Source organism: Lonchura striata, chromosome 2 (assembly GCF_046129695.1).
Source record: "Lonchura striata isolate bLonStr1 chromosome 2, bLonStr1.mat, whole genome shotgun sequence".
Taxonomy (NCBI): Eukaryota; Metazoa; Chordata; class Aves; order Passeriformes; family Estrildidae; genus Lonchura; species Lonchura striata.
This window is the reverse complement of record NC_134604.1, coordinates 62,305,379-62,320,056: the sequence shown is the minus strand read 5'-3', so window position 1 is coordinate 62,320,056 and position 14,678 is coordinate 62,305,379. Positions and strand designations below refer to the sequence as shown.

The following is a 14,678-nucleotide window of genomic DNA, read 5'->3' as shown; positions in this document are numbered from 1 at the left end:
GGATGACAGTAGTGAGTGATGCTCCCAGATTTGCATATAGAACCAAACTAGAAGACAAACATATGCTGGAGAGAAGAGCCATCATACAGACTTTGATAGGCTGAAATATTGCATGAACAAGAACTGTATGAGCTTTGGACAAGATACAGTCTTGCACCTGGGATGGAATAATCCCAGCACCAGTACACTCTGGGGTCTGACTCTACCCAGTTTTTCTCTTTTCAGCTCTGCTGAGAATGACATTGGCATTTGAGTAGGAGCATGTCAAATTAATCAGCAAAGCATCTTGGCAGTAGCAAAACGAAAGTGTGTCATGGGCTGAATAGCAATAATTTACCCAGCAGAACAAAGGATTTAATTATGTCACTTTACTCAGCACTTTTAAAGCCAAGCTTGGAATACTGTGTCCAGTATTTGGTCCTCCCAGTTCAAGAGACATTGGGAAACTGGAAAGAGTTCAGAAGAGGGCCAGCATGATCAGATGGATGATCAGAAGATTAGAGAACCTGACATCAGAAAAAAGCTTTGTTTTATTCTGCCTGAGTAAAAAGAAGTTTCATTGGGAATAATCTAATCACAGCCTTCCAACACCTAAGAGACAGTTACAGAAGAGATAAAGACATTGCCTTCCAAAGGATCTGTAATGACAGGACAAGAGCCAGCAGACACAAAGTGTGTTAGGGGAAATTCTAGCTGGATTTAAGAAAAGAAATTAATTACCATTAGAACAGATAGTCCAAAGAAGTGGTTGAATCATCCATGTTGGAAGTAACAAAATCTCAGATCAACATGGCTGGGACAGGGTTGAACTGCCTAAGATAAGGCCTGGCTTTCTACACAAATTTGACCCAGATGATGACTAAGAGTCCCTTCCAACCTAGAGTATTTTGTGATTCTAGGAAAACAAATTCTTGCTATTTTTTACGTTGTAGTTTAGTTTAGTAAAAAGCTAAACCACCTAGAAAAAAAAGATAAGATGTTTTTTCAGCTTTTAGTTCTGTTTTAAAAATGAGCAGAATTGAAATGATAGCAATGATGTTAGTAGACTGAGAAGAGGAAATGCAAGCTAACATGTCTCTCAGACATTAAGTCTCCCAATACAGTTTACAGGATTAATAATCATCTGGTTGTCTTTGTGCCCTTACAAATCAAGTTAAACAGGCAGTTTGCATTTACATACTATAATAAGGTTTCAAATGGTTATAAAGCTTCTTTCAAAAGCCTTAAGGAATATTACTACTAATTATGTCTTTCCCCTGTATAATAAAAATTAAAAACCTGATCAACATAACATTTGCTTCTCCTTTATGCTCCATGAATGAGTGAACAGAGACTTCTGTTTATTGTTTTGCTAATAAAAATAGGGTATAAACACTGGAGTTTATTTTAATGAGAAGCTTAGGATGTTTAACTATACATTTACTAGTAATAAGTATGAATCATGTGTAGTATTACTTTCAAAGGAAGACTATGTTCATGTCCTGCAAAAGCTAGTTTCAAGAGAATTAGCTATTCTTTAGTTCATGTGTAGATGTAACAGTGCTAGAAACAACCTGTATATTTTAAATTATTAAATACTAAGTTATGCAAAAACACAAACAAAATCATATTCATAAGTGAAAAATATCATCTGAAAATGAGTACTCACATGCTTTAGTGTTAACTCAAAACAAATCAATCAACACTTAAAACTATTGCCATTCATATTGCAAAGAGAAGCTGTTCTTCAACAGTTTCCAATTCCTCCTTAAGTATTTTACTTGCTATTCTTCCTTAGTATTTCAGGTGTATGTGTGACAACTATCAATATTTTTCACTTGCAGACAGATAAATCATGTTATTCTGACTGTACCTCAGGTTGCACCAGGGGAAGTGTAAATTAAACATTAGGAAAAATTCCTTCACAGAAAGAGCAGTCAAGCATTGGCAAGGCTGCCCAGGGAAGTGCTGGAGTCACCGCCCCTGGAGGTACTTCAAAGATGTGCAGATATGTTGCTTAAGGACATAGTTTAGTGCTGGGTTAAGAGTTGGACTTGATCTTACAGGTCTTTTCCAACCTAAGTGATTCTGAAATTCATACTGTGGGACATGTCTTTAGCTTTGTTCCAAAACTCAAGCAACTATTCAAGAGTGACTCAGAACACAGAACAGCCCAGGCTGGAAGGGACCTGATAGATCATGTGGTCCAACCCTTCAGGGCAAAGTGAGCCTAGATGAGATTATCTAACACCCTCTCCAGTCATATCTTGAAATCATCCAGTGATGGGGATTCCACCACATTTCTGGGGAAGTTATTCCAGTGATTACTTGATCTCACTGTGGAAAATTTCCTTCCTACACCAAGATGAAACCCCTTCTAGTGCACCTTGCAATTCTTGCCCCTTGTCATCTCCAGGTGGCTCCTTGTGAAGGGAGAACCTCTCTCCTCTCTGTAGTTAGGCTTTAAGTACTGGCAAACTGTGATGAGGTTCCTCTCAGCCTTCTCCAATGAGAAAATATGTAATTACTTTAGACTTTCATTATAGGGCAGGTTCTCCAGCACTTTTATAATTGTTGTGACTCTCCTTTGCACCAGCTCCCACTCTGCCTGTCTTTTGTGAATTGTGTGGATCAACTGGACACAGATCTCCAGGTGATCTGACACAAGCTGAATACAGGGAAGATCTCTTATCTCTGCTAGCAATGCCACTGCTGAGTCGGCCTAGGATCCAGTTTGCCTGAAGGTCCCTTTCAGCAAAGCTGCTCCTAGCCTATCCAAGCTGCTCCTTGGTTATTCCAGCCCAGGTGCAAAACTTTGCACTTGGTCTTTGTTAAACTTCATATTGTTTTTGCTACCTCACTCTTCTAGCCTGTCCAAGTGTTTCTGTAAGATAGTTTTGCATTCTGATGTATTCATCTGACCACTCTGTGTGGTGTTATCAGCAAACTTGGTGCGGGTGCTTTCAATCCCATCGTCAAGATGAGTTGTGAAAATTAACAGCATGGGGCTATTGGTTTCTGGGTGCCATGCTGGGCCCCTCCCTGGGGATTTATCTTGTCAGGGTGAAACCCTCCTGAAGTGGTTCTGTGTCAGGAAAAAGTGACACACAGGACTTTTTTTGTCTTCAGCTTCTTGTTTATTATTATCTTATCTAAAGTTTTGTATGCTGTCTATACCAGACTCTGTGTGCTGGGAAAGCACTGCAAAAATGGCCAACAATCTCTTGTTACAAGGTCTTTTAAGACTAAACTATCCAATTATTTATATATAATATAATATATAAAATAATCTATACTTAGATTAATTTCCCTTTTAACCCAATAACTGATCCCTCAAAGCCTGCAATGTGAGCTTTTCTATCCAATTACAAGACATCACCCAAATCCATGAAGAAGAAGGAAGAAAAAGAATTTGCTTCTGCCCTAAAACCTCCATCTTGTTTCCATCTACAACATACTAAAAATCCAAAAACCTAAATTTCTCACCCAAGTGACATACTATACTACTCTCTAGAATCTATTTCACACTTTTGTGGACTCTAGTCCATCTTGGAAGTCTTGGAAGTTTTCTCCCTGAATGAGGGTCAAAGTCAGTGCTTCTCTGGGGGTTAGGAGCCCTGTGCCCTGGGCTCCCACATGGGATCTCCTATCCCTAGGAGTTCCTAATTCAGACAGGCTACTAGCCTGACTAGAAACTATTGCTCACCACCCCCTCAGTGCGGCCTGTTGGCCAGTTTTCTACTCATCTCACATACCACCTATCCAGTTTGTGTCTTGCCAATTTGGCCAGAGAGAACGCTGTAGGAAACTGCTGAATGCTTGCTGAAGTTCAGGTAAAGAACATCCACTGATCTCCTGGGACCAACTGGAAGTGTTACCTTGATGTAGGACACGAGCAGGCTTACTTTACATGATCAGCCATTATTTACTTTTGGAGTAGGCTATTCCCAACTGCCTGCTTTGTTTGGCTTGTAGTATTTCCTAGGAAAACTTTTCCTGTTTTTTTTCCAGGCACTGAAGCAAGATTAATGGGTTTGTGCTTCCCTGGGTCCTCTTTTGGGCCCCTTCTTTGTGATTGGGGGTATTATATTTGCCCTCTTTCATCAGGGATATCCCTTGACCTGCATCACTTTTCAGATGTTATAGATAAGGGCCTTGCAGCAGTGTCAGCAACTTCTCTTAACATCCAGAAGCGGACTGAGCCCTTCCAAGAGACCAAGCCCCAGCCTTGTCACAGCTACCTTATCCTGTGATCTGGGGTCCAGTTATGCTGGTAAGGCAGAGGCAAAGAAGGTTCTGAGAACTTCTGCTTTATTGGAATTATTAGTAACTTGCTTCTTTGCCCTGTTTAGGAATGGCCTCTGTATGTATTCCCTGTGCTTCTACTTCTTGCATATCTGATGAAGCAATTTATGTCATTGTTATCTTTGGCCAAATTCAGTTCTAGTTGATCCTAAGCCTTCTTTACTTCAACTCTGCCTATCCTGGCAATTTTTGTAGTCTTTGGTGGCTATTTGATGATCTTCCCAGGGCCAGTATGCTTCTTTTTACCTTTTAACCACACCCAAAAGCTCATAATTTGGCCAGACTTCTTCCTGAACTAAAAGTTCAGCCCTCAAGCTTATTAGAACAGGCTCAGCACTATGGTAATATGGATAACTTCCTAACAATTTTTTTTTTGTATCAAGGCTGCTCCTTACCCTAACACTGTTCACTGTGTTTACTGTCAAAGAACCCATAGCTACACTCAGTAATATCACCCATGTATATGAAACAAACCAGACAAATAAAAAAACCCAGCTGTTAAGAACATACAGTTTTGACTCAGAATTTCAAGATACCCGTAGCTGTGTTACACCCTTGCAGAGGTTCTTATTGCATCTGCAGAAACAATAATACAGGTGTTCAGCCAACAGTGTCAGGAAATTGAAATTGTAAGAAACTGGCATCAAATTCAACTTTCCTTAAAAAAGGCCCTCCCCACTTCTGAGTCAATCTCAAACTAGTCTGGTGCCCAAACATAAGAAAAAAATCTTACCCTAAATTTATATTTTGTACTACGCCTCAAATTCTTCACTGTGTAGGTAAGATCGTCACCATCATATTTTGGCTTGAAACCATATCCCTGCAGAATTAAATAGGATTATTTTAAACATTATCTTTGCAGACCAGAGGATCTAACATACTTCATACAAACAAATTACTATTTCAAACTGTAATTATTAAGCTTCTCTAACAAAATAGTGCACCTTCATTGAGTAAACACAGGTTTTTTTTAAGAGGTGTGAATTCATTAACAATCTTCCAATCAGGAGAGGAGAAAAGATCAGTAAGAAAGACATATACAGTGTCACTGAAAATTTTACTAACACCTTCCAAGCGTAGAACAGTACTGATTTTAAAACAAATGTTGTTAGTCTGAAATGTCATCTAGAGGGATCACACTTCATGATGCAATTGCTTTGATCCAGCTCTTACAAGGCTTAACTTGCACACACAAATTCACAAAGTTATAAGCAATTTAAAAATCTTGGCAGAAATGGGGCTTAATAACACTAAATACAATTAAAAGAAGAAAGCTAGGTGGTCTGGTCACAGCAATGACAATCATTAGCTTAATTTCAGAAAATACAATTCCTTGTAGAATATTCTAGCAAAAATAATCATTGCTACACTAATACAATAATGTATCAAACATAGTGAGAATAAGTATTCTAAACTTACTGAGTTCTCATCCTCCATCTCTAATATATATGAGATTCCTTCATCTGATGGTGTTCCTGAGGGTTTTGTCCACTGAAGGGATAACCAAGTAACTCCAGCATTAATCAGCAAAGGACTTGCTGGTGTGGATGGGGCAGTGCCTGAGGTATGATACAGGACTTCTTCACTAAAATCACTGTTTAAAACAGACAGTATGTAAACTAACTAGACACAATAATTAATAGCTAAAAACCATAATTCTTACTAAATACAGCTATGACAATTTATTGGAGATATGCACAATGGAAATTGCAAGCTCTTACATGCAAACAGCTTAACTTGCCCATGAGTCTGTCAGTAACCAGACATCTGAACAAGGTTAACATGTTAAAATTGAAAGATTCTTTTGTATAGTTACAATGTTTTGATAACCAAAACATTTTGCTTTTTCATATTAACTCAGTATTCTAAAACACTAAAGCTCTATATGCAATAATATACTAATATCACAGTGTCCTTCCTTTTCAAAGTGAAAACATGAAGGCATAACATTTAGGCAAGACCTCAAAACAAACTTTACTTATGTGTTCTGAGCTTACTTTGAAGTACTGGTTTCTCTAGAGACTCAGAAAATAATAGAATAGTCTCATTCAGTGGTGAGCTACTTTAAGAGTTGATAAAATGAAAGCCTTATTGCAGAAAAAGAAGTAGAGTGTATACCAGTAAATCTCCTAAGACAACTGTTATCCTTATCTGATTTAGATTAGATACATCTTGTGGTGAAAATACAAACATTACATATAAAGAGCTACTGTGAAACAGGAAGATGCAAAAGTCAGCATGACATGCATCCAGCTAGACAAAAGCCCCACCTGCTCTCATGTGGCTTTGCTGCTTTACATCAGATCTGAAAAACCACAAGCCTAAAGCTAATCTAGTTTTTTTAACCATATGAAACTAATTTAAAAGATGTAATTTTAATCTAAAAGTTGAGGATTACCTAAGTGACCATCAGGAAGCCCTGAAAATAAAACCCTCTGTTATAGCTTAAACAAAGACACCAGTTAAATATCCCATGTGTTTTGAAACTTGCCTGAAAAATCTAAATAAAAAGGTAACTCAATTTCACTTTCTCTCTTACTCAACCTATGTTATAGTGATACACATGTTATAATTTTGGTCTGCATTGTGGTATTTTTTTGGCATTTAAAGGAAAACATCTTACAGACAACACATTATGAAGAGTGTTGATAGCACGGAAAACAGACATATTGTTTGTGAGAACTGCCAAAGAGGTGTGCACCAAGAAGGGAAAAAGTAAAAAAAAAAGAGAAAACTTCTAAGTTTATGGTAGTAGTAATTTTTTTTCTTGGAAGAAGTCACAAGCAAGAAAATTTCTGGAATGGAAATCAAGTGATACCTACAATATATTTACTAAAAAAAAAAATCAACATTTTGTAGGCAGCCTGAAGAAAGCATGAAGAGAGGTTAGATACAAGTAGTATATCTAACTCTTCTCAAAACAAGTAGATATAAGGTAAAAAAACCCACATCTCAAAAAGATTTAATCTCTCAACTTGCTTGAACCACTCCAAAATATACTGAAATAAACTAAGAGTTCCAGCCATAGTCATATTTGAATGACTATTAAACAATTCCCTCAGAAGTACAGTATTATCTTTGAAAACAGATTTTATTTTTCCAGTTTTTTTAGCCACTGTTTCATGTAGGTTAGAATTAAATTTAAACATTAGTAACTCAGAGAAAAAAAATCTGTTCTTTGTGGTAAGATTATTTAGACAAAATTCTGTTTCCGGATGCCTAATGTTCTCAACATTCTTCATAGGGGATAAACAGGCACTCTACACTAATAAATATTATTTCAAGAGACTTCTTAATTAAATAATACCATAAAGACAGTAAAGCACATCTTCATAAGATTATTAAATACTGATTTAAAAATCTATTCAGTGTGATTAGTTTAAGAAGGGTACTTAACTGATCAGTGTCTTCAAAGCTTACACTGGAGGAATCTATAATATGTGCAGCTATTCCTAGAGGGTACAGCTACACTCAGATGTAAAAGGGGAACAGGAAGAGAGCCCAAGCACTGGACCCTGCTTAACTGCCAGCTCCCTTCCTGTCTTTATTTTTAACAGCTCCAACTGAATCTCAACAAGACAAAGTCCAGGAGCAACTCAAGAGAATAATTAATGCCAGGAACATCATCCAGAAGGCAGTAATGTAATAAAGACTATTGGAGCACACCAAAAGTCATTCTAGTCAACTACAGTGTCCTCTGACAGTAGCAGAAAGCAGGTACTTAAGGAAAGACATAGGAACAAGCACTCTGTGCAATGCATTCCCTGATTACTCTCCAAAGCCTCCCAGCACATGCCTCAGATCTCCTCAGCCAGCTGTATTTTTCACATACTTAACAGTCTGCAGCAGATTCCTTCTGCCCAGCATGAATTGTGACCCGGGTCTGGCTCCCTACTCTTTACATTGTTCTTTAACACTGGCCAAGCAGGCACTGTTGCTTCAAGCACCTCCTTCTGCCAGAAGATGGACACACAACACACATTCTCTATTTCATGCTATAAAAACACCACTTTAGTGAGCTGCAGCACAATGTTAATAATATTTGAATTTAAAAAAATGAACACAAAAAGCAATTTTATGCTGATGGTGAGGGAAACTCCATTTTTATGCCCCACAGGACCCCAAGGTCCAAGTACTACTAGGTAGTGTGGACACCAGGAGTCTGCTGTAGAGGAAATGAGCTCTGGTAGTGTGATTGTTAGTCAGGTGCATCTACTTTGCCTGATGACAAAGAAGCCTACTCAAGAACTAATGCACCCAGTAATACAAGCATAACTTTGCAAAATATTTTTTTCCAAGTTCTTACTTATATTCTCCACTGAAGTCACATGTCATTAATTCAAAAATTCAAAATAAAGTTTGGTGTTCTATAACATCTGAAAAGTAGCAATTAAAAGCAAGAACCACATATCCTAAGCATTGATAATAAAGGCTAGAACTTCCAAAGAATTCATTGACATGGTAATGTCATATTCTGTCTATTTCCCAGGGTAATGGGAGACTAACAGACAGATGAAGGGACAATCTCACAATAGCACAAAGGCTTTCTGCAAATAGAATAATCCAGTCACATACTGTGAATTAACTAAGCACTGGACTACATGATCACTGTAGGTGCCTTCCAACTGAAATATTATATATTTTATATTCCTTTTCAGACCACTTTGACAAAAGACCTTTTTCTTTAAATGGCACCACATGTTTTTCCTAAAGTAGCACATGCATGTATATGCATTCCATATTTATGTATGTAATAGTATTTACCTCATTCCCACGTCATTTTTGGCTGCTAGCCTAAAGGTGTACCCCATTGCTGGTGATAGTTTAGTGATCCTGTACTGCTTCTGTTGACCATAATAACACTGGCAAAACTCTCCATTTCCTTTTCCCTAAAAAGTAATAAGTTAATAATATTATTCACCTTATTACATATGCATCCATCAATTAAAATACACATAAACATGAAATAAAATAATTTTTTGAAATTAAATACAACTCAAGAATCTCCATATGGTGAGGCAGTAGCATATGAAACTTTGTATTAAATTAGCAGGTTTTTTCCTTCCTTTCCATTTCCCAGTTTCTTAGGGCTGAAAGAATAAAAGACATGAAGATACTGCACCTCTACCATCTCAGGATAGCTGTCTAGGTAGAGACTGCAAGATCATTGAGGGCCATAGCTGATCCACCCATTTATTAAAAAAGAAAGACTGTTACAGCTTTCACGTCAGCTCTTGAACATAGTATTGGACTACACTATTAAGCTACTATTAAGAGTGGCAGAATCATGCAATTAGGATTCTTTCATTTTATATCTCCCAAGAAAAAAAACTGTGCAGTAACTGTATTTTAGTAATTGTTTCAGGAATCACATATTTGTCACACGCTTATAATCAGAAATCTTAATTTTCACACAACTTATCATGCACATTCACATACAGCTACTTAAAAAAAACCCAATAGAATAACTTGCTTACTTCATCCCATTCTAAAAGGTAACTGTGGATTTTGGAACCATTATCACAAGATGCCTGTAATATAAAACAAGAAAATTAGAATTCTAACTGGATACAAGACCACTTAAAAATGCATGTGTGGGCCAAACTGTAAGAACAGTGGAAGACAAATAATTCTCCCCTTATATAATTGTTTCACTTGCCAAGATAGTCCTAATTTAGTTGCCATACAATCAATGCTTGTTCCATGTTTATGGTTTTTTTTTTCTTATTTAGTCATTGAAATGCAGTGGGTACTGAACTCAGTAATTTTACCTTGAAAGACTCCTTGCTTTTCTGTGAATCCTTCTCTTTTCACTCAAGCCCACATTTAATCCAGTAAATCTATTCCCAGTCAGGGAACTATGACTCAAATGAGTAGGTCTGACAAAAATTTCAGTTTCAATAAACTGGTATTTTATTGATAAATCCACAACAATTCTGAAGAGTTTAAAATATTTATTTTAAAGGCTGTAAAGCAATCCTTACCTTCCACTGAAGAGTAAGAGAATTTTTGGTCCGATTAGTTATCCTGGGCATATTTGGAGTATCCGGTTCACAACTTGCTGTGGTAAAACTCTCTGTTTCTGAAGGGCTTCCCTTTACACAGTTGCATTCTACTTGGACTCTAAAGTGGAAGAGTCAATAACATTATGCTTCAAAATCTGTATTGTTTCCACAGAAAACCAAGCATTTGGAATTAAGTTGTTGCCTTGCTGCTTCATTATTAAAATATCACTGTTATAAATGAAAATCTGGGGGAAACATCTTGGTCAATAGAAGCAATAAGAAAGAAAAGAGTCCTTTACTTTGGATGTACATCATTATCATGAGTCGGCTTTAGTTTTGCAATTATATTTGAAATATGTCTGTTATTAACTGTACTGTGGTTGGAAAATAATGGCAGCATTTTGCAGCCTCACTATCTGTTGTAGAGATATAAACTTATATTATGAATAATTCTTCTGCAAGTGCTTTCATCAGATGAGCACAACAAAGCTGTTGATGTATTTTCAGAGTATCCTCTGCACTCAAATGAGCGTCCTGCTGAGTGTGTCCACCTTGTCCTTTACTTTAGTAAGGCTATGAATTAGTTCTCCACATACTTCCAAAGAGTGAATTTTGCATCTGTCTCAAAGAGAAATGGCTTGTTTTTCAAAAGGCTTGTCTCCAAAAGGAAATACATTATAATGACCTGGTCTCCGCCTGCCCCCTAAGCTGTGCAGCTATGCCTTTCCTCTTCTTAGGGTAAATGGCACATTACTTTCTTCTTATTCATCTGTTCCTTTGAAAAAAAGCCCAAAACCAAAATTCTCCAAAAGACCCTTTCCTCTGATTACCAAGGTAAGATCTGAGTTGCTATCTTAAGAAGATAAAAAAATCCTAATATATTTTTGATGCATGAACAGCAAGTCACAGGAAATTTGGCTTTATAGATTTCACAAACAGAAGACATTCAAACAGTGACTAAAGTTGAACACTAAGTTGTTTGTGCTTGCATACAGTTGCAAATATGTAATATGTCAATTATCTTGGTGGTTGAGTCATTGCAGTCTTTATTGATTTTCTGCAGTGTTCATACTGGCAGAACTCTGTTTAGGAAGAGCTTGGATGGCCAAGCCATTGATTCCCACACACTGCCTCCAACAACCAGGAATAAGCAATAAAAAATAAGAATGCATCATGATAGAAGAAGACATAGAAAAAAAAAATTCTAGGCACTGACCCTTATTCTCCACAAATTTTCAACTTTAAACTTGTTGGATAAAATATGCAAATGCTACTAAAAAGAGGAACAAAATCACTGGTAAACACTTTCATATGAAAGAGCTTAGAGCCAACTTACCATTCATCCTTCTCTTGACCTTGTGCTCCAGGCAATACAGGGGCTCAAATTAAATGAGAGTTGTGATAAGAACAGACCAACCTTCTTTTGCTTACAGTTTGACAACCAAGACAATACTCTGGAAAACAGCTCTGGGAGGTGTAGACCCTTCCACACCAAAGGCTGGGAACCTAGCTCTCTCACTTGAGCAAATGTCAAAAAGGCTATAGTACAAGGCAAATCCTACCCTAAACTTGATGCGGAAGGAGGCAGAACATTGTTAACTGGGAATCATTCTCTGACACACTTCTGTTCCCTGTGCTTCCTACCATCTGCCTCTAAATTGCTTCCCTTCGTCAGTACACAGGAATCTTGGAATTCTCCACACAATCAAGAGAGGCAGGACATTCAGTCATGTCTAAGAAGGTATTCTACACTTTCCATTACCTCCTGAAAAGGCATTTCTTCTCAGGAGGCCTTCATTTCTGCCTTTGCAATGTTATTTATTTGTAAACTGCTGTATTTATGCTATTTTTTAAAAACCAAGAATCACAGAGTAGTTTGCGTTGGAAGATACCTTTAAAGGTCAACTTGTCCAAACTCACCTGCAAAAACTAGAGAATTTTTTAACTAGAATAGGCTACTTAGAGCCCTGCTCAACCTCTCTGTAAATGGTTTCCAGGAATGGGGCATCCACCATCTCTCTAAGCAAGCTGTTCCAGTGTTTTACCACCCTCAGTGAAAAAAAATTCTTCCATATATCTAGTCTAAATCTACCCTCTTTTAGTTCGAAACCATTATCTCTTGTCCTATCACAACAGGCCCTACTAAAATGTCTGTCTCCATCTTCGAGGCCCTCTAAGTACTGAGTTTTCTCTAGGCTAAACATCTTTTGTGGCCCTCCTCTAGAGCTACTCTAACAGGTGACTGTCCTTCTAATGATAGGGATTCCAGAGCTGAACGTAGCACTCTGGGTGGGGTCTCACCAGAGCAGAGCAGAAGGGCAGAACCACCTCCCTCACCCAGCTGACCATGTTGTTTTTGATGCTGCCCAGGACCCAACTGGCTTTTTGGGCTGGTTGCAAGTGCACGTTGTCAGCTCATGCCCAGCTCTCCAGCCACCAGGACCACTGCATCCTTCTTGGCAGGGCTGCTCTCGATTCCTTCATCCTGCAGCCTGTTTGATACCAGGGCTGCCCCGGCCCAAGGGTAGCACCTTGCACTTTGCCTTGTTAAACCTCATGAAATTCCCATGGCCTCACTACTCAAGTTTGTCCAGGTTTCTCTGGATGGCATCCTGTCCTTCAGGTGTGTCAACTGCACCACTTTGTGGCTGACACTGCAACTGCTTGGTCTTTTCTGCTAGAAGCTCACTCAATCCTACTGTCTCTGTCACTGATGAAGATATTTGACAGTACCGGTCCAAGACAGACCCCTGTGGGACACCACTAGTCACTAATCTCTATCTAGACATGGGGCCACTGACCATTATTCTGTGAATGTGACCATCCAACCAATTCTTCATCCATCAAGAAGGATACTGTGGGGGACTATCTCAAAGGTCTTACAGAAGTCTAGACCGGTAACATCTACAGTCCCCTTTTCCATTGATACAAGTCACTTGATCATAGGCCACTTGGTTCTTCAGGCAGGACTTGTCCTTAGTGAAGCTGTGCTTGCTGTCCTGAATCACTTCCTTGTCATTCATGTGCCTTAGCATGGCTTTTAGAAGCATCTGTTCCATGATCTTCTCAGGCACACAAGTGAGGCTGACAGGCTGGTAGTTCCCCCAGTCTTCCTTCCTAACCTTTAAAAAAATTGGTGCACTGTTTTCCTTTTTCCAGTCACACAGGACTTTCCCTGATTGCCATGACTTTTCAAATATGATGGAGAGTCATTTAGCAACTACATTAGCTAATTCCCTCTGGACTCTGGGATTAATCTGATCAGATGGAGACTTACATCCAGGTTCCTCAGGTGGTCTCAAACCTGTTCTTCTCTTACTATGGGAGGGACTTTTCTCCCTTCAGTCCCCATGCTGCTGCCCATCCACTGGAGAGGTGTGAGACGTTGCCAGTGAAGACTAAGGCAAAAAGGTTGTTGAGTACCTCAGCGTCTTCGTCATCCATAGTTATCAGTTTTCCAGTTGTGTTTGTCTGGGAGGATACACTTCCTCTGACCTTTGTTTCTGGCTGGCAAAGCTATAGAAGCCCTTAGTCTTTGCATACCTTGCCAAGTTCAGCTCCGGATGACCCTCTAATATTTAAAAAGAGGGGGAAGAACAACACCTAACCACATCTTCCCTATCCTATGCTATTTCTTCTGATCTACTGAAGTAGTCAATTCTGCTACAAGGGTAGAATTACACTGAGCACATTTTGTCATGTGTATGGGGTCAGGTTTACTGACCTACTGGAGCCAAGCAAAAGTAGCATGATATGACCTCCAGGTGGCCAAGCAGAGGCAGCATCTTCCAGGGCAAGATACTTCGCTGCTTGTGGAAATTAAAAGCAGCATCTGTGCCTGGCTCCAAGGTCAGAAAAAGGTGACTGTGCTAACATAAAGGAAAGACCATGAATGTAGGATGAATGTGCACCAATCTTGTCTTATGTTGTCCAACATGGACTCAGTGGTTAGCTAAGTCAAAAATGCTGATTGTGACTCAAAAGAGGGTGAGAAGTGGTTAAGACCATCTCTGAAGACTTAGGCAACACAATGAAACTTCTAAAACATTTCCACTGAATTTGATGAAGAGAAAGTGAGATACTCACTTTGCATGGTAATCAGTTGCTGGCCTGAGATCATTTACAGTAACTTTATTTTCTTCTCCACTGGAAAGAGATACAAGTTTGTTTTAAAGACTGTTTCAGAATTCCATACATTTGTAAAAAAAGATGTGTATCATCTAACTCAACACACCTTCTATGAAATATATTTGCTAAGAGTTTCTCTTTTTCTAAATACAGCAATGTGTAAATGCATTTATCTATGAATTTTAGAGGATTCTTGTGTTATTTGGGTCCTTTTGCCCTGGTGGTTTTGGAGCACTTTGCTGCTTTCTAAAGAGTAGCAAT

At 38.5% G+C, this 14,678-nt stretch overlaps 1 protein-coding gene across 7 annotated transcripts in view; it reads right to left on the bottom strand.

The window, feature by feature from the left end:
- The window catches only part of FNDC3A (fibronectin type III domain containing 3A), a 111,811-nt gene that overhangs the window by 20,389 nt on the left and 76,744 nt on the right, over window positions 1-14,678 (bottom strand). For all 7 annotated transcript variants that reach the window (XM_021528415.2, XM_021528414.2, XM_077781402.1 and 4 more), the window contains 6 exons: window positions 14,376-14,435; window positions 10,269-10,407; window positions 9,762-9,815; window positions 9,049-9,173; window positions 5,704-5,878; window positions 5,018-5,104 (listed from right to left, as the gene is read on the bottom strand). In XM_021528415.2, the coding sequence (XP_021384090.1) occupies window positions 5,018-5,104; window positions 5,704-5,878; window positions 9,049-9,173; window positions 9,762-9,815; window positions 10,269-10,407; window positions 14,376-14,435 (640 nt within the window). The remainder of the gene's footprint in view (window positions 1-5,017; window positions 5,105-5,703; window positions 5,879-9,048; window positions 9,174-9,761; window positions 9,816-10,268; window positions 10,408-14,375; window positions 14,436-14,678) is intronic.